We start from the raw sequence: 22674 nt of genomic DNA on the forward strand, positions 1-22674 counted from the left end.
AAAAAATATTTTTGTATGCATAATTTCCTTGGTAATTTACAGGGTATAATAATAATATATATATTATTTGTATAATAATATATATATTATATTTGTATAATTTGGGTATAATTTGGTGTACTGGTAGACATTAAATTTCTCTATAGAAGTGCATATGACATAGAGCAATATTCACTTTCAGCATTAGTAGGTAAGAAGAGCAATTTAGCGTATATATGTACTCTGAACTAAGAGTAGAGTTTCAGTTAGAAAATATTTGTTTGTATGTGTCTATTTTAAAGTAGAATGGCCCCTTCTTTAAGGAATATAGCTGTAATACAGCTAACCAAGTACAACCTGCAAGGGTTATTTTACGTCCAGCTTGAATCAGGCTAAATGACATGTATAAATCAGTACTTCTCCAGTCTGGTTTGAACTTTGCTTGCTGTGTAGCTAACAAAAATTTCCTTTAAAAGAAAGCTCAGGAGGTGGAAATAATTTTCTGACTTCAACTATCATGCCACCTGGTATTGTTTTCTATTGCTGGTGTTGCTGCTTTTTGGGGCACTAAGTGTATTGGTGTAGAGTCTGTGTGTGTGTCCTGTTCCTGTTCTTCCCTGTCAGGGCTCCCCCCCTTCACCCCTACCTGCCCAAAAAACAGCTTTAAAAGAAAAGAATTGGCAGAGGGAGGTATATACTGCTCGCTTGATAGTTTAAACACTACGTTTCTGTAGGATGAAATGTGCTAGAGCCTGCTTTCTCCTTATGAATTGTAACCAGAGCTAGCCCCTGCTGAAATGCTTACAGAAGTGAAGCGCAGCTGAGCATAAGAGCTGAATGCTGCCTGGCGTTTAGCACCAAACTGCAGCTTAACTGCTTTTAGACATGTGAGTCCTTCCTCATGCTGTGAAAATACACTATACTATTGTGTACATTGAGAGTTCTGAGGTCCTTAATACACAGTGGTATTCTTAAAACTTGAGGATTTGACATTGTGAGAAGCAGATATTGAGGGGATAAGGCTCTTCAAAACAGAAGGAAAATGAAGGAAAATAAAAAAAAAAAAAGATTTTTACTCATAAGAGATCTTTTGTTTTGTTTTTTCTTTCCCATTCTGTAGCACCTCCTGAGTCTGTGGCAGCAGGTAGCCTAACAGGCTATCTCTAAAGCTGTACTACCATCAATTGCTGATGCTAGTGCACAAAGATGGACTGTTACAGTAGGACAAGGCTTCATTGAAGTTACTGCTAATAAGCTCTGTTCACTTCAGTCCCATTCAAAGCACGGGAAAAGGATCAATCTGTGCCAAACTTGAAAAGCTGAAACTATTAGGAGTTAAAAATGATTTGTTTCAAATGGGTGTAAAACAGATTTTCAAGATAAACACTGAAACCACACATGACTCTTACCACATATATTAATCGTATTCTGTGTGGGCATGAAATACAGGAAGTGTTGAGCTTTGTATTCCTTCACTTTTCTAAATGCAGGTTTGTTCCAACTAGCATTTAATATAACCAATGTTTAAGTACCAGCTTCGATGGCAGATACAATGCACATTCTCATTATGAAGTAGCTTAGTTTACTCTTAGAAAAAGGATATGCCTCTTTTAATATCTCCCTAATGCTTAAAAAAAACAAAAACAAAACAACCCACAACAACAAAAAAAACAACCAACCAAAAAAAAAACAAAACAAAGCCATGAAGTAGTTGTAGGTGGAATTATTTTGATTATTTGGTTTTAAAGTGTTTTACGTCTATTTCTCTAAAAAAAGCGTATACTAATCCTAGTGCAATGGCTTTTTATATTTCTGTAGCAAATTGTTTTCTTAGTTTGTGTTTGAGTGCTGTAGTACTTCATTGATTGTCATCTGCTTTTTAAGTACAGCTTCATGATGTACAGTGTCATTCTTCCAAGAAAAGTCACTCTTGTGGTGCCATATGGAATCATAGAATCATAGAATAGATTGGGTTGGAAAAGACCTCCAAGATCATCAAGTCCAACCCCTGATCCAACTGCAGTTACTATATCATGGCACTAAGGGCCACGTCCAATCTCTTTTTGAAAACCTCCAGGGATGGTGAATCCACCACCTCTCTGGGTAGGCCTTTCCAATGCCTGATAACCCTCTCTGTAAAGAATTTCTTCCTAACATCTAACCTAAACCTTCCCTGGCAGAGCTTGAGCCCATGTCCCCTTGTCCTATTGTTGGTTGCCTGGGAGAAGAGACCAACCCCCACCTGGCTATAACCTCCCTTCAGGTAGTTGTAGAGAGTGATGAGGTCACCTCTAAACCTTCTCTTCTCCAGACTAAACAACCCCAGCTCCCTCAGCCTCTCCTCATAGGACTTGTGCTCAAGTCCCTTCACCAGCCTCGTTGCTCTTCTCTGGACCTGCTCCAACACCTCAATATCCTTCCTGAACTGAGGGGCCCAGAGCTGAACACAATACTCAAGGTGTGGCCTCACCAATGCAGAGTACAGGGGAAGGATCACTTCCCTGCTCCTGCTGGCCACACTGTTCCTGATGCAGGCCAGGATGCCATTGGCCTTCTTGGCCACCTGAGCACACTGTTGGCTCATGTTCAGCCTCCTGTCGATCAGCACCCCCAGGTCCCTTTCCGCCTGGCTGCTCTCCAGCCACTCTGTCCCCAGCCTGTATCGCTGCAGGGGGTTGTTGTGGCCAAAGTGCAGGACCCGGCACTTGGCCTTGTTGAACTTCATTCCATTGGAGTCAGCCCATCTCTCCAGTCTATCCAGATCCCTCTGGTATGCTTGGTTTCAATTTTTAAGTGCTGCTACAGTTGAATTAGTATCCTACAGGTATAAAATGTGGACGTTCCCCAGCATGCAGTTAGTGTAGTTTTGGGGATTTTTTATGTTTGGGTTTTTTTTTTCAAACCTTTGAGTACATCCTCCTTCTGTACTTAGACCTGTCCGTGTAAAAGCCAAACTGACTCTAGCCTTCTTTGGATGTGGCTGAGCTCTGCTCACTTTTTAGAGCTGAAAATGAAATTTAAGGAAGTTCTTTCCTAAGAGTGGGTGTATTGCTGAGAGAGCTGCCTCTCCATACTGCAGACAGATCTGCCTCCATCCTGTCCTGCCTGCACCCTGAGCAGAGGGTGCTCAGGGCATCATGGCACCAATGGCTGGCTGAGGTGTTCTCCACCATTCTCTGGTCTGAGACTGCTGCCACCATCCACACTCTGCTTTTCTGTATCTAACATATACCTAATCTCTTTACTCTCCGTAGTTTTAGCTACATTGCTGAGAGAATAGAGGTAGTGCAGCAGGGATTTTTTTGAAATCAGTATGAAACTTGGGTTTGATACCATGGTGTTATGACTCTTCCAATCCTCTGGCTCCTGACTAAATTATCATTCAGTTAGAGCCCATATGGCTTAATTGCTGAGGCAGCAATGACAGTGTTGTGTTACTTTTCAGGGGTTTTCTGTCCTTTAGCTGAAATACGTCATTAGTAGAGTCTTTGTGTCTTCTGGTACCACTGTGCAGCAGCGAGATCTGCGTCCAAATTTGAGGTGTTTCCATTTTATTTAGAGTATTGTTTGGCAGGTTCCTCTAATGGAGCATGCTAAAGAATAAGCAGTCTAGGGAAATCAAACTTGCCAACCTTGAAACACTAATTCCTGGAAAGACCGGCTGGTTGCACTCATTTTTCTCTGCATGGAGATATTCAGTGATGAAGGACTTGGCTGGTGGTCAGCTCCACTTGTACAGTCAAAACTCACTCACTCAAGATTACTTGGGACAGACACAAACATGTTCTAGCTGGGTCCTTGCAGACTCTCAAGATCCAGCAGGGTTCATTAACTTTGGCTCATTGCCAAGCAAATGCAACTCTTGTGTGCCTAGACCAAGTAGGATCTGGTGTTTTGGCATGGAGTCCAAGCTGTTAAAGCCTGCCAAGCATGAAGGGTGCAGATCTGGGTCCAGTTCGGTTCTTGGATCCAGGAGCTCTGGAAACACATTGTGGATTTCTGACCATATGGATCTGCTTGGGACCATCAGGGCTTATTAGATCAACAAAAGTTTCTGCCATGTTAACCTCAAGCTTATTTCTGTGCCTGGTTTTAGTTCAGTTTTTATTAAGTTTTCTTTTATGTTGTTTTTTTTGTTGTTCTTGGTTGAGGTGGGGTGGAGGTGTGTGTTTTAAAACTGACTCTGAGATCTGGGGAAATTTATTAGCTTGGTCAGCCTCAGGCTCAGCTAAAAGTTTCTGCACTTGCAGTATGGCATGTAAGGAGCTTCTTGGAAGCAGACTGCACAGGCACTGAGTGTGCTCAGCGGGAACCAGCGCAGGGCTAGCACTGAGTTAGAGCTGCTAGACTCTGATCTTAAATTGACTTTTAATTCCTCTATGCTTTAATTCCCAGCTCATTTTGCAGTGAAACAGTATCCACTGCCTGCTTTCTCACAGCCTATATGAGCCATGATATTGGAGCTCTGACCAATACACCCAAAGTACGGAGGCCTGGATGGACTCTGCCAGTTAGGACTTGTGTTTTGGTTTTGTGGCGTGTGTAGCCATGGTACGTACTAGTTAGACTGTATATTTAATACCTGCCGATGTCATAAGGGTAATTAGCTTTCCTATTTAGATTCGAAAATACTCTCTAGAAAAATTGCAGTGTGCTTGATGTAAGTCAAAATAATTTTAAGAAAATATGCTTGATACTCTGTGGGCTGTTACAGTACTTGAAATTATTTTTGCTCACAGAATTCACAAATGCTTGCTTAACTTTTCCAGGCAAAAGGTCATACAGCTCTTACGGGTTTTCTTTCATATGCAGGTGCAGCTGGGACAAGCGGATATAAAATGCCCTATCACAGAGTGCAGCGAACACCTGGATGAAACAACTGTCCTCTATAACCTGCCCCATGATGACATCATCAAGTATAAATATTTCCTGGAACTCAGCCGCATTGACTCCAGCACCAAGCCATGTCCTCAGTGCAAGCACTTTACAACCTTCCGGAGGAGAGGCCACATTCCTACCCCTGCCAAATTGGAGAACAAATACAAAGTGAGCATGCTTGCTAGGGCTGTGGGTTAGATGGCACTGCAAAAGTAGAACAGCATTTGGTGGGCATTAAATGAGCTTTTTTTGCTTCAGTGGAGCTGTGTGCAAGCTGTGATTAGAAATATGAATCTGTAGTATGTTGTTGATTAACTACTTACTTGTCTTCAAATAGTTCAAGGACTTAAACTTCAGCCCTTTTTTTTGTTTGTTTTTTTGGCAGGGAGTGTAATTTTGTCCTGACATACATTTTAATTTAAAGAGTGTTTTCTCTCAACATGCAAACAATATGGTCACAATCAGAAGAGAGTGGGGAAAGGGAACTTATCACTATAACCAGTAATTCTAGACACACTGCCCTTAACTTTTCCCTGAAACTCTGAGTAAATGAATTCTGGTCATTTATGCTGTTAGGCAGTTGGCTTTACTCCTTTCTTAGTAATAGAGCTGTTGTCCATCCTGCTTCTTGGTTTTGATTTCTTCACTCTCTTACCAGACATAATACATTACTGTAGCCTCATCACTCACAATGCAAAAACTTGAGAAATAGGAGGGGAAAAACCCACTTCTACAGCATTTCTTTTCATAGAAGATTTGCTTATACTGTGATTTAAATCAAAGATAAAAAGCAAGAGTTTAGAAGAAGCTTTGTGCTGCTGAAGGTCCATCTAAATTCCAGAAAATGACGTTTCTGTCTGCAGCATCATGTTCTGTGTTAGTTTTCCATCCGGTTATTAGATTTGATGTGGTTAATTTCATGATTGAGCTGGCCTTTCCTGGACAAACCAGTTTCCTCAGTAGGAGTTTAGATGACTGTTTAGATAACTCTAATTACACAGCATAAGATTCAACCCAGTATGAAGATTAAAAGGTAGAAGGTTGTGTATTCATTGGAGTTGAATAATTGGTAAAGCTAATTCTGAGTTATGAGCTATTTATGTATATCTGTGCAAGGCATGAATTACATGCCACAATCACAATGTCTGTTGGGCTCAATGTTTTCAGATTTTTGGTGTCTTACATTGAGATGGAAAAATTTGAAACTGCAGGTAAAATTCCTTCCGCTCACGGCCATTCTCCTTCACCCATCTGCTTCATCATCACCACATATGAGATGTAGTCCAGGGTAGATCAGAGCAGGTAAGGCTTCTACAGCCACCTCCCTTAAGGTGTCAGGAGCTATTACTGTCTCAAAAGTGTGGGTCATAGGTGATGCAGCTGTTGTATCATGGGCATGCCAGATCTGAGAATATTCCTCAAGGCATAACCAGTGCTCTTTTCTGAGTCAAAATGCTACAGTTAAAATGTTCCTATGACTTCCCTACAAACTACAATCAGAAGGAATGGGTGACTGTGATGGATAGTACAAGCCAGCAGCAGTTTACTGGTCCTGCAGTGATTCATTATGTGTAACTCTGATCTGCAGAGCTTAAGTCTCCTGGGAACAGACTCTGGCAAAATGTGTCCTTTGAGCTGAGCCCAGGTGTTGTGTGCAAGAATGTCTAATTGATGCTAGTCAGAAATATAATTAGGAAAGTGCTAGCAACATTATGGATGATCATGGGCCACAGGGCATCACCCTGCTCCCTGAACATCTACTGTTTTCTGGTATACACACAGTTTTAGTGATTTATTCTAAGCTTAGCACAAAGAGAAGTTCTGCTGCAGGGAGAAGGTTTAGAAAGAAGACTATATCAGAAATTGAGTATATGTGAGTAATTACATGCACACATAGCTGTGGACCGATATTATCTTGGTTTTCTTAGGTTCTCATGTGATTGCTTGTGTGCATCCTCTCTGTGTCCTGAATGTGTTTTCAATGCAGTTGTTAGATAAACTATCTTTTGTTTTAACTGGTGAAGAGTTTCTGAAACTTGTTGCTCTTGAACTAGCAGGAGTCCATACCAGCAGAGATACTGTGATACAGCTGATCTGCGTTATTTATACCAAGTAGTTCCTCACTTTTTGGATCAGATTTTAACCTTTAAGTCACAGATATCTTCATGGCTGTTTATCACTTCAACCTACCTTGAGCCTCAACTGCTGTGGATATGGTGATTTTGCCATGCTTTCCGTCTTTCCCCTCAGCTGTTCATTCCTGCCAGCCTGCTTTTGCTCATGTTGATGTTTTGGTGTCACACTGGGAACTGGATCAATGATCAGCCCTAATGGGACACAACATTTGTTTTCGTTGTTGCTTCATTTTCAGCTGCTACAAGAAAGAGGTTGGGTTAGTGATGAGGAGAAGGAAGCTGTTTGGGCCGGAGCCCATATTTATTTTCAAATAAAGTGACAGTAGCTGTAGCTAGAGACTGTAATTCATGTGATCAGTTAGTTGCATAATTAGTTTGACCATCCTATTATATAGCTATTACCAGCAGAAAATCCAACTAAGCTTTTTGCACCTTGAGGTTCTCAGAATATTTTTCCTGTGCAGTCAGTTTTGCTATCATCATGTCATATTAATCAGTGTTTTGTGTTGAAATTATTTATCGATTTTGAAAGGTCTTTTCCTGAGAAGTGAGGAAACTGATAAATAAAATAGTTTGCAGTAAAAAGGCTAGCTAAGAAAATGAAAAATGTTAGCTTCAAAGGTCAGTGTTTCAGAAAGCTGAGAACTAAGAGTTGTGTAAGGTTTTCTATTTCAAGGGAGACTGACCTCTAGTATAGACTGACCTCCAGGCATAGAAGTTTGTGTATATATCCATCCTCTCAATTCTAATCTTTGGAAATGGAAACCATACAATAAATGGAAAAATGTTTGTGTGAGGAAAAACATTTTTGAAAAAACTCTGGGTTAATGTTTTGGGCTTTTGTAGGTATAGTTTCTCTGCTTTGCTGGACTATATTTTACTGGTTTAAATCATATGTAGATAGCACTTCTGTGCCCTTGTTACGATGGATTCATGCACTAATACTGAAGCATAAAGCAAATCATATTTGACTTTCTTTCAGAACAGCAGAGAAAGAGTGGAATAAGAATATGAAAGACTGCAGTATTTCTGCAATCTTTGTGTTTCTGTTTAAGCATGTTGGTGTCACACTGCATCCAAGTTCGAATGGGTTTAGGAGTTTGTTTTGTGATCACTAGTTCCAAGAAAAATAAGGTTCGTAAGTACTTACATCATTTTCTTTGCCTGCTTAGTGTATGCTCAGCATTGAACCATGGAGAAGGGAAGTGGCCCATTCAAAATATAAAAACAATTTACTAGTTCAGTTTTGAGGAAGGTGCTGTCAGGGTGGCAGGTGGAAGAGGAAACTGGTAATGAAACACAGTTCTCACTAGTTCAGTTAGTTAGGGCCATTTGTGGTAAAAAATGTTATTTCAAGTTCATACGGTTGTAGCCTCATCTTGTATTTCAGTATTTTCTAATTAATGTGTTTGGAAACAGGTGATGTCAGTATGTGTGTAAGTTTAAATATATATCCTAGTGGCTGCTCTATTACTTTCACTTATGTAGATGCTATAATAGAAAGATAGAACCTGCAATTAATTTGTGTCAGATTTTCACCAAAAACCAAACCAAAACTGAACCCACGAAACTTGTTTTAAATTAAGTTGCAATTTTTTTTAAGAAAGAAGATTTAACTTGCAGCTTTTCTACCTGTTGATTTGTGTTTGTATTTTTTTAACATCTGTGTTCTGTCTCAAATATCTGAATACTACAACTATTAAAAGTAAGTGATACTTGTAAGGGGTACAGGATATCAGAATTTAGTGTCACACTCTTATTGTATCTGCTTGATATGAAGGAAATGTATGTATTGTAATACTTAAATGCACATACAATATTTTTTTTCTTTACAAAGATAATGACCAGTAGATGGTAACAGACTAAAATGTTATGTATTGTAATGAGAAGAAAGTCTCTCAATTTCTTGGTGCTGTTTCACTTCTGTGCACTTCAGCTGTATGCCCAGCAAAGGATCATGAATGGGAACATGCTATCTTAAGGGTAGTGAGAAAATTTTCTCGACCCTTAATTCCTGTTCTTGCACTTGATGATCCACAGATGTGGATTGGCGTGAAGAGGTAAGCTGAAGTGATGCACTGAGCAGCACATTGCATAGACCCTTATTAAAAGTATAATATGTGGTTAAACAGGTCAAGATGTGCTGGTTTAAAAGTGAACCAGTGGGAGAAATGAACCCAACTGTAGAGAGATTATAAATTGGAGTTACAATTTACTAAAAATAAATTACAATAGATGTAATGATACAGAGAAAAACTTGTTTTAACCCGCAAAAACAGATGTATAGCCCAGCCCCCTGGGACAAGAGCAGAACAGTGTTCTTTGGCCCCTGTGCTGAGCACCACATGGCCCCCCTGGGTGCAAAGTAAAAGGAGAGGAAAACCTGCTGGTCCAGGTGATGATGGTAGTTCTGTTGAGGTAATTTTCACAGTCTTGTTGAGAGTGGCAGTCGCAGTCCTGTTGGAGTTCTGGTCCTCCTCTGGATCCAACTAGTGATACCAGAAGTCTCAAAACCCCAAGATTATATATGCTCAGGTTCAGGTGGGAATGTCCTGTATCTCCCCCAGGGCAGGGAGTTTCACAATGGGTGATTTAAGTGAGTCTTGTGATATTTTTGGAGTCTTTGATGGTCTAGGTGTTGCAGCTGCCTATTATACCAGTCCAGTATGGCCCACTAGCAAAGATGACCCCTCAGGCTGGGTGTGAAGGTGCTAATGCCTCCCTGGGATGGGGGGAGTTATCACAGCTGAGTCCTTAGATGTGCCCTGGGCAGCTGCTGCAAATGATCCATTATCAGCTGTCCATCAGAAATGACATAGAGGGTGTAGAATACACAGTTTTGGTTATACCCACATAGTAATAAACTGGTCCTGGCCTCTGTAACTAGGACAACATCGCACAATACAAACCAAGCTATGACTGTTTGACACTGCTGCAGTGGAAAAAACAATATTGCTCTTTACTGGTGAAGTTAGACAGCCACTGAAAAATAGGTTAGCTAGGGTCATAGAAAAGCTCAGGTTGAACAATTATGTCAATTAGGTTTGCAATGTGAAACATTAAAGGCAAAAAACTAAATACTCTCTCTGTGTATAGAAGTTGGGGAATAACGTTAAAGGTAACAGACAGCTTCATTTCTGGGTCATGCATCAGAGATCAGATCAGCTTGGTATTATCATGTCAGTAGTGACAGATGTAGTGATTGCACATATAAATAATTTAGGCTACCCCCCAGCAAAGCATATAAGGGAGATCAGAGCACCTACTTTGGACTCTTAACTGTAGTCAAGGAGGCACACCACCAGTTAGCATGTCTGAACAGAGGGCACAGCAACTGCTGGGAGTGAGAACTCCAGAAATGCATTTTGGGGATTTCACATGTGACTACACTCTAGGATGCAGTTTCCTGAACAGCACCCCCACACCATGCATGGCCAGCACAGACATGTCCATGGTTTGGTGGTGAACCAAATGTGGACACAGATATAACCTTTGTTTGGCTGGTGGAATCCCTCAATCCCATCCATCAGCTGGTACAAAGCCAGGGTAGTGACAGACGTAGACTGCAACTGGAGATAGTGGACAGGGCTCAGCAGTGGCTTGAGAGGTGTGATTTCCCATCTTTCAGGCTGAAACGTTTTTCAACCAAACACAGCAGAATTGAACATGTTGCAAAAACCTGGATGTGCCTGTGTCTAATATGGCTTCTAGTTCTTGCTTTCCTGAGTCACAATCCAGGTAGGAGGCCTGTCTTTCATCAGATAAGAATGTGCCTCTATTTATTACTTGGCAAACACAGCAACTGCCATAGCTTTTCAAACAGAAAATGGGCAGGCTCTGGAAGAAGCAATGACATGATGACGATGGTACCTGTTTGGCATGATGATTTAAAACCGAGAGAGTGGAAAGAATAGATCCTTTCTCAATTTGAGTATAGCTTTTGGCTTTTGCCATTAGGTGTGGTGTGTAGCAAGCAGGCTGTTTGTCACAGCCTCAGCTTGCCTTTACGCAATCAAGAGCAAAAGGAGGTGCCTGACTTCCAGTTGGTCATTCTGGCTCTTGGATGAGAACCTTGCTCATGGCCCCTGTTCCCAGGACCATTTCTAATATAGCTTCCTAACCCATTCTGGGTTCTGTAGAGCCCTCTCAGAAGACCAGGTACTCTCTGATAATAGCCTTGGCAGTGAAGTTTATTACTAGAAGACGACAGATCTACTGCAATGAAAACTATCTGCTAATTTTTAGGTGATCTCACAAATGTAGGAAGCAAGTGAATAAGCTTCCTGGATTTTGCCTTTTGTCAGTTGAGCCACACAATGTATTTGGGGAGCAGTTCCTATGGTTGAACCAAGCTACTTGTGTTTTGTTTGATTGAGGCCTTTCCTGACTTTAGCAATTGCTTCTGTATTTTCTCTCTTTTTTAAAAAAAAATAGAACAAGCTAGCTTCCACAACTTCTTGTGTTTTTAAAACAGACCCTTCAAAAGATGCTGGACCTTTGCTGAGCAGCTACTCTCTTAATTGAAGAGCAGTGGTTTTAAAACAGGCTTTCTAATTGGATCAGCGTCCAGCTTGTAAACATGTGGTGTTTTCTCATTTGTACAGATCCAGTGTCCATCTTGCCAATTTGTTTGGTGTTTCAAGTGCCACTCTCCCTGGCATGAAGGCGTTAACTGCAAAGAATACAAGAAGGGAGACAAGCTGTTACGTCACTGGGCCAACGAAATTGAACATGGGCAGAGGAATGCCCAGAAGTGTCCAAAATGCAAGGTGAGCTGCTCTCCCTTGGCTTGCAGGTATTGTTTATTAAATATTAAAATAAATATTTTTAACTTCTGCTCAGCATTGAAAATGAAATTCACACTTGCTTTTCAATGACCCCTTAAGAAAAACAAGGTCAGATGTTTTACTTGCTGGTTTATGTATTGATTCTGCAGAATATCTGCCTGTAAAAGCAACGTTATGGAAATAGTAAGGGGGGGCATTGATATATGCTTAGAATCATAGAATGGTTTGTGTTAAGGAATGTACTACAGAATAAATCATTCCTAAAATAAAACTTTAAAGAAATGGGAAGCTGTAGAGAAATATTATACCCTTTGTCAGGTTTTCTAGGGAGTTTGAGTGAATTCAGTTTAAGGGAGAATTTAAGATTTGGCAAAATTGTGAGTTTTTTAGGATTAAATGTCAGTTCTGCACAAGTAACATCTCAAGGTGTGACTTCACAGGCCACTCCTCGAGTACTGTATCTGATTCTGGGCCCCTCACTTCAAGAAAGACATTGAGATGCTGGAGTGAGTGCAGAGAAAGGCAGTGAAGTGGTGAAGGGTCCAGCAGGTAAATCCTGTGAGGAGTGGCTGAGGGAGCTGGGGTTGTTTAGCCCAGAGAAGGCTCAGGGGAGACCTTATCCCTTGCTACAACTACCTGAAAGGAGGTTGTAGCGAGGTGGAGGTTGGGGACTTCTCTAGTAGAGCCTCAAGCTGCTCGAGGGGAGGTTCAGGCTGGACATCAGGAGGAATTTCTTCACTGAAAGAGTTGTCAAACATTGCAATAAGCTGCCCAGGGAGGTGGTGGAGTCACCATTCCTGGAGGTGTTCAAGAAATAACTGGACATGGCACTTCATGCCGTGGTTTAGTAGACAAGGTGATGGTCAAAGGTTAGACTTGATGATCTCTGAGGTCTTTTCCAACCTAGATGATTCTGTGAAGTGTTTCTTCCTAATTAGTTTAATTTTCAACAGTGAAGTGCAATAGTCATACACCCTAAAAATATCATTAATCTATTCCAGGATAGGAAATACTTCCTACTACTCAAATGAGATTCAACAGCCCTGCATACCCTTGACCTGGTTGCCCTTAATGAAGGAGCCGTTACCTTGGTTCACTATTTTTTTTTTTTTTGAAAGAGAATACCTAGTCTGAAATTTTCTATTGCTCTAAATCTGCATAGACAGGACAAAGTAAGAAAACTGGAATGTTTGGTGGAAAATAAATATTGAAAGGGAGATTTACTCGTAAATACACCAAGTGTATGTCACACTTTGAGCCTTACACTGTGCAAATAAGAAAATGTTCATCAGCTTAGTAAGTGTCTCATTTTGGTCTTTGGGAAAGAAATGCCTGTGATGCCATAGCTTGAAAGATTTTGAAACACTAAGCAAAATTGGAAAGCTCTAAAATCAGCAGCTAGTTGTTTACCCTCCCTCATGCACATGTGACATTTTAACAGAGTTTTTACAGCTTGCTCTTTGGTAAGAGTTGATAGGTTTGAGCCAGTTCTAAAAATGTTCAGTTTCTGGGAAGTCATAAAATAAAATCCTTTGTTCCTTTTCGAGTGGGACCTGTGTTTTGGTTTTAATTCTTTGACTTGTGTCCAGATTCAGATTTTGTGACAATGCAAATAATGTAACTATTGTAATAAGTTGTCCAAAAAAAGAAGAAAGTGGACCAAGCAAAAAAGTATGAATGTGGAAAAACAAGGAGAGAAGAAGGCTGCTAGCTGGAAAGAGAAAGGAACTAAAACCGCTAACTATAACATATTCAGCCTGAATAAGTAATAAATTAAAAATGCCATATTTAAATGTACAACTCTTTTCACCATCTTCAAAAAAAAAAAAGGCTAGACACTTGAAACTTTTGTGGCTTGTCACTAATTGTGAAGCATAAAATGGCATGAGTTAGGCTGCTAGTTTCAAAAACACTTTAGGTTTCTTTCCATAATCAAAGGAAAATAAAACCTCCTACATAGTGGGAGGCAGTATGGAAAGTTATGAAACTAGCACAGAAAAAAGAAACTCTGTCAAGTCCTTTCTGTTGATGTGTATTGTAAGTGAATATTGAAGAGGGAATTCAGCTTTGTTAGAAACTGTTCCCACCCTTACTCCTGATGCTTTTTTCTTCAGAAATGAAAAATATTCTTCCTGTCTGCAATCTCCAAAATGTTTCTATCAACACGTTGTTTATTTTTAAGTCAAATCTATAACTAGCAAGTAATCAAAGGACCAGTTAGCCAATGGTTAGTGATACTGTTGTTCTTTCTTCTTTTTCAACAGTTATTGAGTAATTAAAAAAATACATCTTTGGCAGCACTCTTCATCAAGTCTTTAGTAGATATCTGGGCATTCCAACAGTTAACAATTTGGAGTCAAGAGGATTAGACCTAACACTTCTCTCTCCAGCCATCCCCCTAAAACCTCTATATAAAATAACATTGAATCAAATGACAATCATATTTCCAAATAAAATAAAGAGAAAGACAGAGAAAATAGAGTTGATAACATACCATTTAATTTATTCTTGTTCTAGGTCCACATAGTCAATGTTTCAGGTGATAGCATATTTTATTTTTAACCTCTTTAGTGTGTTGGTTAAAAATTTGCAGCAGCCAAAGTTTACAGATTGAGGAAAAGTCAAGATGAAATTTTGTCTGAAGATATTAGTATTCAGTCTTTACGCTAAAACTGAAACTAAGAAAAATTAGAGACAGAAATTTCAGTGGTAGAATTTCTTTGCTTAGATAATTTGTAAAATTACTGGTAACTTCCGAAGTTACTGATTACAGTGTAAACTGTGACCATATTTTACAGATACCTTCTGGAGATAATTATTTATGCACACCACATAGATGCATACACATACAGACTCTCTCTTTAAGTAGCTGTACCACAGAGAAGTCAAATGCACTATTATTATCTTGTCTGGGCATGCAGGTGAGAAAATGCAAACACATTTATGGGGGCATGTATGTATTGGCAGATCCTCAGGCAAGTATTCACAAGTTTTTCAGTGGTTTTGGTAAGTGCTTTGAAAGAACATAATCCTTTGTAATCTAAATATAGTGGGGACTGTTGAATAAACTTAAACTTGATTGCTTTTTGCTGTAGCTGGATACAGCTTCAGTGAATCTAATAGGAATAGCTTATATTTACCTAGTCTCTCTAAAGGATGTTTACATAAGATAATAATGTTACACACTGTCCAACTATGTAATTGTAGATCCATGTTTTGATTGTATATTGGTATGGAGATACGCTACTTTTTTTAAACTGTATCTTAAATTAGTTTTTATATATTTTTTTTGTTTTTAATAGAACCTTTTCCAAATTTACTATAAGCTATTTTAAGGAAGTCAGCATAGACAATTTTTCTCAACAAGACTTGTCCAAAAAGTGCTGGTCCTGTTCTAGAGAGAGCTGGCTAATGCATGCAAACTTGCTACGTGTTTTTGGATGCCATTTGACTAAATCTATAACATTACTTGTCTTTCCCTACTACTGTTTTAGGGGTTTATTTTTTACAATTTCTAGCTAGGTGTTTGCAGGAAAATGCCTTTGTTTCCGCAAGTGTCTTTACAGTACAGCAAACCAAGGAAGTACTTCATGTTGGTGTTATCTTACCACAGATTTCAAAAACAGCACTGTCTGAGGAAACACCACACAGCAGCTCTAGTTTAGAAAGCTTTGAACAGCAACAGAAGTTTAAGTAAACAAGGATGTCAATGCAAATAAAGGAGAGTGTACTTCTTATCTGTGGCTTATCCGTTCTGATTACTATAAGTGTTATAGCTCAGGCCATAGATTTTGAAGGTGCTTTGCAAATTAATTCTCATCCTCTGGAGGGAGGAGGGTCCTTATTTGTATACAAAGGGATAAAGCTGTGCAGATTCTCTTCAGGAGTACAGGAGAAACAGCCATTCTCACCCTCAGAACTTTTGGCAGTGGTTTCCCTAGAAGATTTCTATGAGAGGACTTGTAACATTCAGAGGTAAAGTGAAGGTCTGAAATAGCCACTGTGCTACTTTAGTTGTTTCCTTAAGACTCTGAGCTAGGTATGCTTGCCTTTGATGTGTAATTTTTACCCTTCTTGTTCTGGAAGCCATTTTTGGGTTTCTGAATGACTAAACCTTCCCCTGTAAGGTGAGGGTACATCTTTGGTTTTGAATGGATATTGGGTGTAGGATGAAGCCTGTTGCATTTACTGAATGTTTGGAGGCAGAAACTGTGCTTGCAGTCATCATGCTCTCACCTTGCCTCCTCTACCCTCATGGTGCTGCTGGGAACCCTGCAGTTACAAAGCTCTGGACCCCACACAGCTGCAGCTAACTATAGCAAGCTGCATTCCTGGCCCCATACATTCCCCCGGCTGCCTGTTGCATACCGTGGTATTGCCAGTGGAGCAGGAACAGTCATGTGATATCTGATCCATCAGCTATCACTTTCTCAATTTATAGATTTGTAATCCATCTCTGTCAGTGGATTATCTGGAGGGCAGGGAGGCATGTCCATGTGAACCAGAGCTGAAGTTGATCTGGTGAGATGTCATGTCTTAGGCTTGAAAGCAGCAGAGTTCATCTGGCATTGTCAGTCTGCGTGCATGTGACCGAGAGTCCAAGCCCTGCATCTGAGGTTTGGGTTTGTTTTTTTTTTTACTTCATTTTTTTGATAAAGTCTCTCCTCACTGTAAAAAGGAAAGTTCTTTCAACAAAAAAAATATGGGCAAGTACAACCAGTTGTTCCAGATTTGCAGCTTTTGAAGATAGTTACATATGTGCAGATAAGTATTCACTAAATTTTTTTTTATGGTTTACTTTTTGAGGAACCAACATAAAGTATATGTAATTGCAGTATGTGTCTGTGATAAAATAAATCCCATAAAAGAAGTATCAACTTCTTTTATGTTTAAAGAGGATGGTATGACTGGAGGACTTAGAGTAGAAACAAGTAGATTGTCAAATGGTTCAGCAGTGGTGCCTAGCTAACTGGAGCTGGTTTGCATCTAGGAAAGCATGGGTAGGCAGTTGGCAGGCAGTTTCTAAGAGGTGTGAATATTTATGAAAGGTATGAATGGTAGAACATATAAAACTATTTCCAGCATCTCCTTGAAGTTCTTACTACCAAAAAAATTATTTTATTTTTGAAACATGAAGTAGTTTTGGTTTGCATCTAGGGTTTTTATAGGTTCCAGGCTCATACAGACTTTCAGTTAGGATGGATGGTAACTTAATTGGGTTGGTAAATTAGAGAAGAGAAAGGAGAATTCAATGGTTTTGATTCAAAAAGAAGATAAAACAACCAGTTAATTCTCATCAGTGGGATAAGATCTAGTTCCCTCAGGTACATTTTTAAGATGGAGTCAGCAGATAAGGAAAGTTACCTCTAAAATTGCAGAAGTCCATATAGTTGCTTTCTGAATTTCAGTCCCCTAAAAAACTAATTGGAATTAAAATTTAAAGTTGATTTGTTAAAATACATTAAGTCACTAATAAAGTTCCTTCATTTCAGTTCAAGTTAATCTTAGGAATTACATTAAACTGTGGCTCCATGAGCAAGGTCAACATTTTTTCACATGTAACCTGAAAAGTAAAAACAAAAGTCAAACTGACAATATAATGTCCCTTCTAGAAGAAAATAGTGTATAACTTTGTAAGTTATGCTTAAGTTGGTACAATATTGAGTAGACTTCTGTTCCTACTTTGCTTATTCGGTGCTTAAATGTGAAAGCTTTAAAATCAAGTGGCTTATAAAGCTCATCAGCAATGGTGTTTTTTCAGGTGCTTCTGGAAAACAGGGTAGCTGTGATACAGCAGGCTTTCTCAGGGTGGAGAGGGTTGCTTGGTCAAGGGATGCTGTTTGCATCCCTTGTCTGGGGCAAATGTAAGTCTGCTAGAATCCTTTCTCACTAGAAAGTATTTTTATAGCCCAATTCTCTCTTTTGTGAATGTCTTTCTCCTCTCATGTTTGAAAGCAGCATTTGAAAGTGTAGAAGTGCAAATTCTGGGATCACTGCTGTTGACACAGAGATGTTGGCAGGTGTATCTGGAACTGCTGTTAACTACATCTGCCACTGGATCTTTTATCGTGAATACTGCTGGTGGACAACATCACTTTGCTACATGTATAAAGTGCCAATTTCAGTAGATGTGTGGGTGAGTCAGGTGTGATCCCAGATGACCTCTGATCAGCACCAAAGAACAAACACATATGACCCTCTCAATAATGTTGGATACCTCAGGAGCCATGAGCCTCTCTTGAGGTACCTGAGCTTTCAGTGTCTCTGATGCTTGCAGGGTCACAGAGTGGTGATGCCTTGTCTTCTCCTGTATCTCCCTGAAAAATAAATATATGTAGATATCTGTAGGAATTTCAGGAGGCATTCATTTATCCATTGCAACTTTCAACAGATAAAATTCCGGTTGTATGTAACAGAAAAAAATATTCCCAGGGAGAATGGTGAAGGATGGTCGGACAGGTTGCTCAAAGAGGCTGTGACATACCCATACTTGGGAATTTTTAAAATTTAATGGGATGAGACTTGGAGCAATCTGATCTGACTTTGAAGTTAGTCCAGCTTGGAGCTAGGGGTTAAAATAGATGACCTCCAAGAGTCACTTTCAGCCTCAATTATTAGGTAATTTTATCTGCCTTTCTGTGGACCACTGTGGAATGTGGTCTCAGGATGTGGGACAGGGGTTGTATGTGGGATGTGTGTAGCAATTCTGTGGGCTAGGAAGAGCATGTGTTTACCACTCCATTAGCTGTGGTTTTCGTTGACACGTTTTAAAGTAGCATGTAATCGTATTTGATTTCATGGAATACTCAGGACCAGGATTACCCTCTCTCCAAAGACTCTTGGAACTGTTAACAAAAACCAGAGCTTTATTAGATCTGTGCAAAGTAGGTAAATTTTATCAGTTTGCAGAAGAGTACATGGAGATACAGGAATGGAACTATTTCTGCTGGCAATCAGCAGAAAGATGGATGTAGAACCTAGGCAGCCCTGCTTCATGCTCTACTGTGGGCATCTTGATCCTTGGTGTAATTTTTAATATGGTTTGTGGAATCTTTCTGGGAAAAAAACCCCACAACAACAAACAATGCCACAACAACAAAAATACTTGTGAAACGATTCACTGTAACAGCAGTGTCTTTCTGGTGTATATTACAAAATGCCAAATCAATTTGTGATGGGAAAGGGATGGGGGCACAGGTGGTGTGAGAGGAAAACCCATCTGTGGAGAGGTCAAACAGAGTTCATAGCTACATTTACTGTGCTGCTTTTATTTTTAATAAAGTTCAGTGCTAATGTGTCTTCTTCAGAAATAAAAACAAATTTTCAGTAAGGGCAAGGATCACTCATATTCTCATCTGATATGAAGAGTGTTTAAGCAAGGAAGGAGAATTATGCAGAAAATGGAAATCTGGAAACAACTTATAACTCATATTTAATGCTCTGAAACTTGCCTTAGAAAACCATTATTGTCTTAAACCAGCTGCAGTATTAATTAATGCAAATGCAGACTTAAGCAAGGTGTTGCTTGCAGTGTCTTTTCATCTGGCACATGGATTGTACTGGGTAGCTGCTTTCCTGTGCTTAAGGAAGGGGGAAAATAACTTTTTTTTTCCTTCTTCTCATACAGATCCACATCCAGAGAACCGAAGGGTGTGACCACATGACCTGTTCGCAGTGTAATACTAATTTCTGTTACCGTTGTGGGGAGAGATACCGCCAGCTCCGCTTCTTTGGAGATCACACGTCAAACCTCAGTATCTTTGGATGCAAATACCGCTACCTCCCCGAGAGACCACATTTAAGGAGATTAGTGCGAGGCTCTGTTTGTGGTGAGTGGATAAAGGTTCCTTGTGGAGAGCTGCACAATGAAGTGATTGGGGGGATAAGGCAATATTTAAAGTAAAACATGGTTTAAAGTATTGGATGGGCAACTTGTTTTTCAGTTATGTAAAGGGGAGGTATCAAATATATTTAAATATATCACATTTGCACTCCTTTTTTAGATAGACTTGTATGAGTAAGTATTTTGTCCTCTAATGATAGCTTCTGTTTCCTAACCTTTTTTAGTAATACATAAGCAAACTGGAAAAATGCTGTCAATATGCATGTGGCTGGCTGTGTTTATTATTCTAAAAGCATATAGGAGAAATGGATAAGAGCAGGAATCTTTTTTTAACCTCTCCGTTAAGGATCTGTTTGAATAAAGCGCCGTTATGATTTGAACTTGATCTGGGTTATTTTTTAACTGTTAGCTTCAGTTCAGATAACATTCAGCTTAAAAGAAAATAATATAAATTTACTTTCTCTCAGAAATATGATCCCAAAATACAACCATACAAAATGGTTGTATTAATGTAAAAAACTGGGGACCTGATAAGGAAAATAGAACTTCTTGTACTTTGAATTAAGTCATAGAAATTGGAAATGACTTGGAATTCACCTAGGATTAGGAAATGCTTTGAGCTTATCAATTGGTGATGTTGATTGCAGAGGTAAAGGTAAGAGTCTGTACATGTGGAAATATAAGTCAGCAGACCTGAGGTGAAAACATTACTCCTGAGTCCAGCATATTCCAGTAAGAAAACTGGGTGATTTTTAGAGTAACACAAGAGTTGGCACACAACCATAGACCTGGTAATAAAAATGCCCATCTTGCTGATCTGCAAAGTTGTGGAAGATTCACAAACCCGGAATGCTTGTTTAACAAGCAACAATAAGTCATTCAAGCCCATTAATTTGACCTCAGGAACTTGCAAGGCTTTATAACAAACTTTATCAGAGAGATGAATTAAAGATACATGAATAACAAGAAAGTGGATGAAAATTGAAAAATCATTGGAGGTGCCTGCTCTTGACACATTTTGTAGATATTAATACCAGTGGATGAGAAGATCTAGTCTAGATTAAAAACAATTCTGGCACTAAGGCACATGGGTAGAAACATTTCATGAATAAATTTAGACTTAAAACTCAAGAACTGTTTCAAAGCACTTAGTAAGATTTCAGAAGAGCATTTATTAATAGCCACAATGGCAAAAAATGTAAGCTGTTTTAAAATGGATCTTGTTACATTTGGTGTAATTAGTATCTGCTGTAGCAACAGACCGTTCTCAGAGACATAACCAAGTCAATGCTGCTCATGTACAGAATCTTGGGGAGCCTTATTAGAATTATAGAATAGTTTGGTTTGGAACAGACTTTTAAAGGCCATCTAGTCCAGCCCACTTGCAATGTGCAGGGACATCTGCAACTAGATCAGGTTGCTCAGAGCCCTGTCCAACCTGGCCTTGAATGTTTACAGGGATGGGTCATCCACTGCATCTCTGGACAACCTGAGCCAGTGGTTCACCACCCTCATTACAAAAATACTTATATGCAATCTAAGTTGCCCACCTTCAGTCTGAAGCCATTACCCCTTGTGCTATTGCTACATGCACTTGTAAAAAATCCCTCTCTATCTTGCTTGTAGGCCAAAGATTAAACCTTCTCTGTGCAATGGAGATGCAAAGATAAAACAAGTGAGTTTTATCACAGCATAGATCTCCAAAAAATAACATTATCATTTTGGTAATATTTGCATTGGTTTACATTTAAGGTATCTAAATATGTAGTTGGAATGTTTTAGTGTCGCATAAGAAGTCCCAAATACAGATGCACGTACTGCATGTGCATAAGTACTATTAAAATTAGTTTATATTTACCTTGCTTGTTGTTTTAGGAAACAACAATACACTACCTTTTACTTATAAAATAAAACAACTGTAACTAGTAAGAAACAAAATTATTTTATTTACCAACATCAACTTGAGGGCAATAGAGAAATGTGGAAGAGAATATATGAATTAAAGTTCAGTGGTGAAGATGTATATGTTCATATTTAAAAGATCACACATAGAGAAGGTATAAAATATTTTTATTTTAATTTCCTGTTTGCAAGTGTACTTGTGGTTTGCATTAATTAGTAAATAAGAAAGATTAGCAAAGCTCAAAGCCTCAGATGACATTTCTCGTAGGGACTTTCTGTTAAAAATGTCTCTACAGGACTACCACTGTCATATGGTGCAATTTCTCAAAAGAATGGTCGTCATTTGAATAGAGACAGAGCTAGCTGGACCTGCCAGCACATGTAGTTAATGACCCTCTTTTTTACAATAGCTTGTTAACACCTAAGTTGACAATAATTCAAAAATTCTGCATTGATGCTTATGACTTAAATCCTTGTCATCTCTAGAACTCTAAATTTTAATATTGGTTCTGTTACACTTTATAAATAACTACCAAAACACTCCAGAACCCTAACAGAACTCACACATGAAAACAAAAAATTACCAGCTTTAAAAATTTGCATCAGATTTGAAATCTGGAATTAAGGTCACAGCTCTTCCTCCATTGGATTAGATTTTGGCTATGATTTGCATATATGAGCTAGTCTAGATTTTTGTATTTTTTTCCACAAAAGTGCACATGTGGGTTTTCACATGTGGGTTTTTTTAAGACAACATTATATTGCTGTAAGATTGTACCTACTGACATTTTTCTTTGCAGAAGGTATAATCCTGAACTGTGATACAGTGTCAGTTCAATTTGTAGATTCTGCCATTTTCAATGCTGCAAATCTGCTAGGATCATCTATCTTTGTGAAACTTCAACAGAATTGATCTGTGCCTGTTAACTGGGCTTGTGTAAAGGTCTGCCTGGTGAGTCTGTCCCCAGCAGTGGTCAGTTAGAAATAAGATCTTGCTCCCTGTTTGTTTCCAGTAATCATTGTTTTAAACAAGACACTTCTTTAGTTAAGGTTTGTATCTGAACCTTTGATTAATAACTATCAGTAGATTTATCCTTTGGTAGTTTATACAGTTCTTAAGTTTTGGCTTCCAAAACATTTCTGGTAGAGG

General features: G+C 39.1%; 1 protein-coding gene across 1 annotated transcript in view; it reads left to right on the forward strand.

The window, feature by feature from the left end:
• RNF217 (ring finger protein 217) overlaps positions 1-22674 on the forward strand; it is a 58551-nt gene that overhangs the window by 29450 nt on the left and 6427 nt on the right. The window contains exons 3-5 of the mRNA XM_027632405.1: positions 4792-5025; positions 11597-11761; positions 19407-19608. Of these exons, the coding sequence (XP_027488206.1) occupies positions 4792-5025; positions 11597-11761; positions 19407-19608 (601 nt within the window). The remainder of the gene's footprint in view (positions 1-4791; positions 5026-11596; positions 11762-19406; positions 19609-22674) is intronic.

Source organism: Corapipo altera, unplaced genomic scaffold (genome assembly GCF_003945725.1).
Source record: "Corapipo altera isolate COAL_440 unplaced genomic scaffold, ASM394572v1 2b, whole genome shotgun sequence".
Classification (NCBI taxonomy): Eukaryota; Metazoa; Chordata; class Aves; order Passeriformes; family Pipridae; genus Corapipo; species Corapipo altera.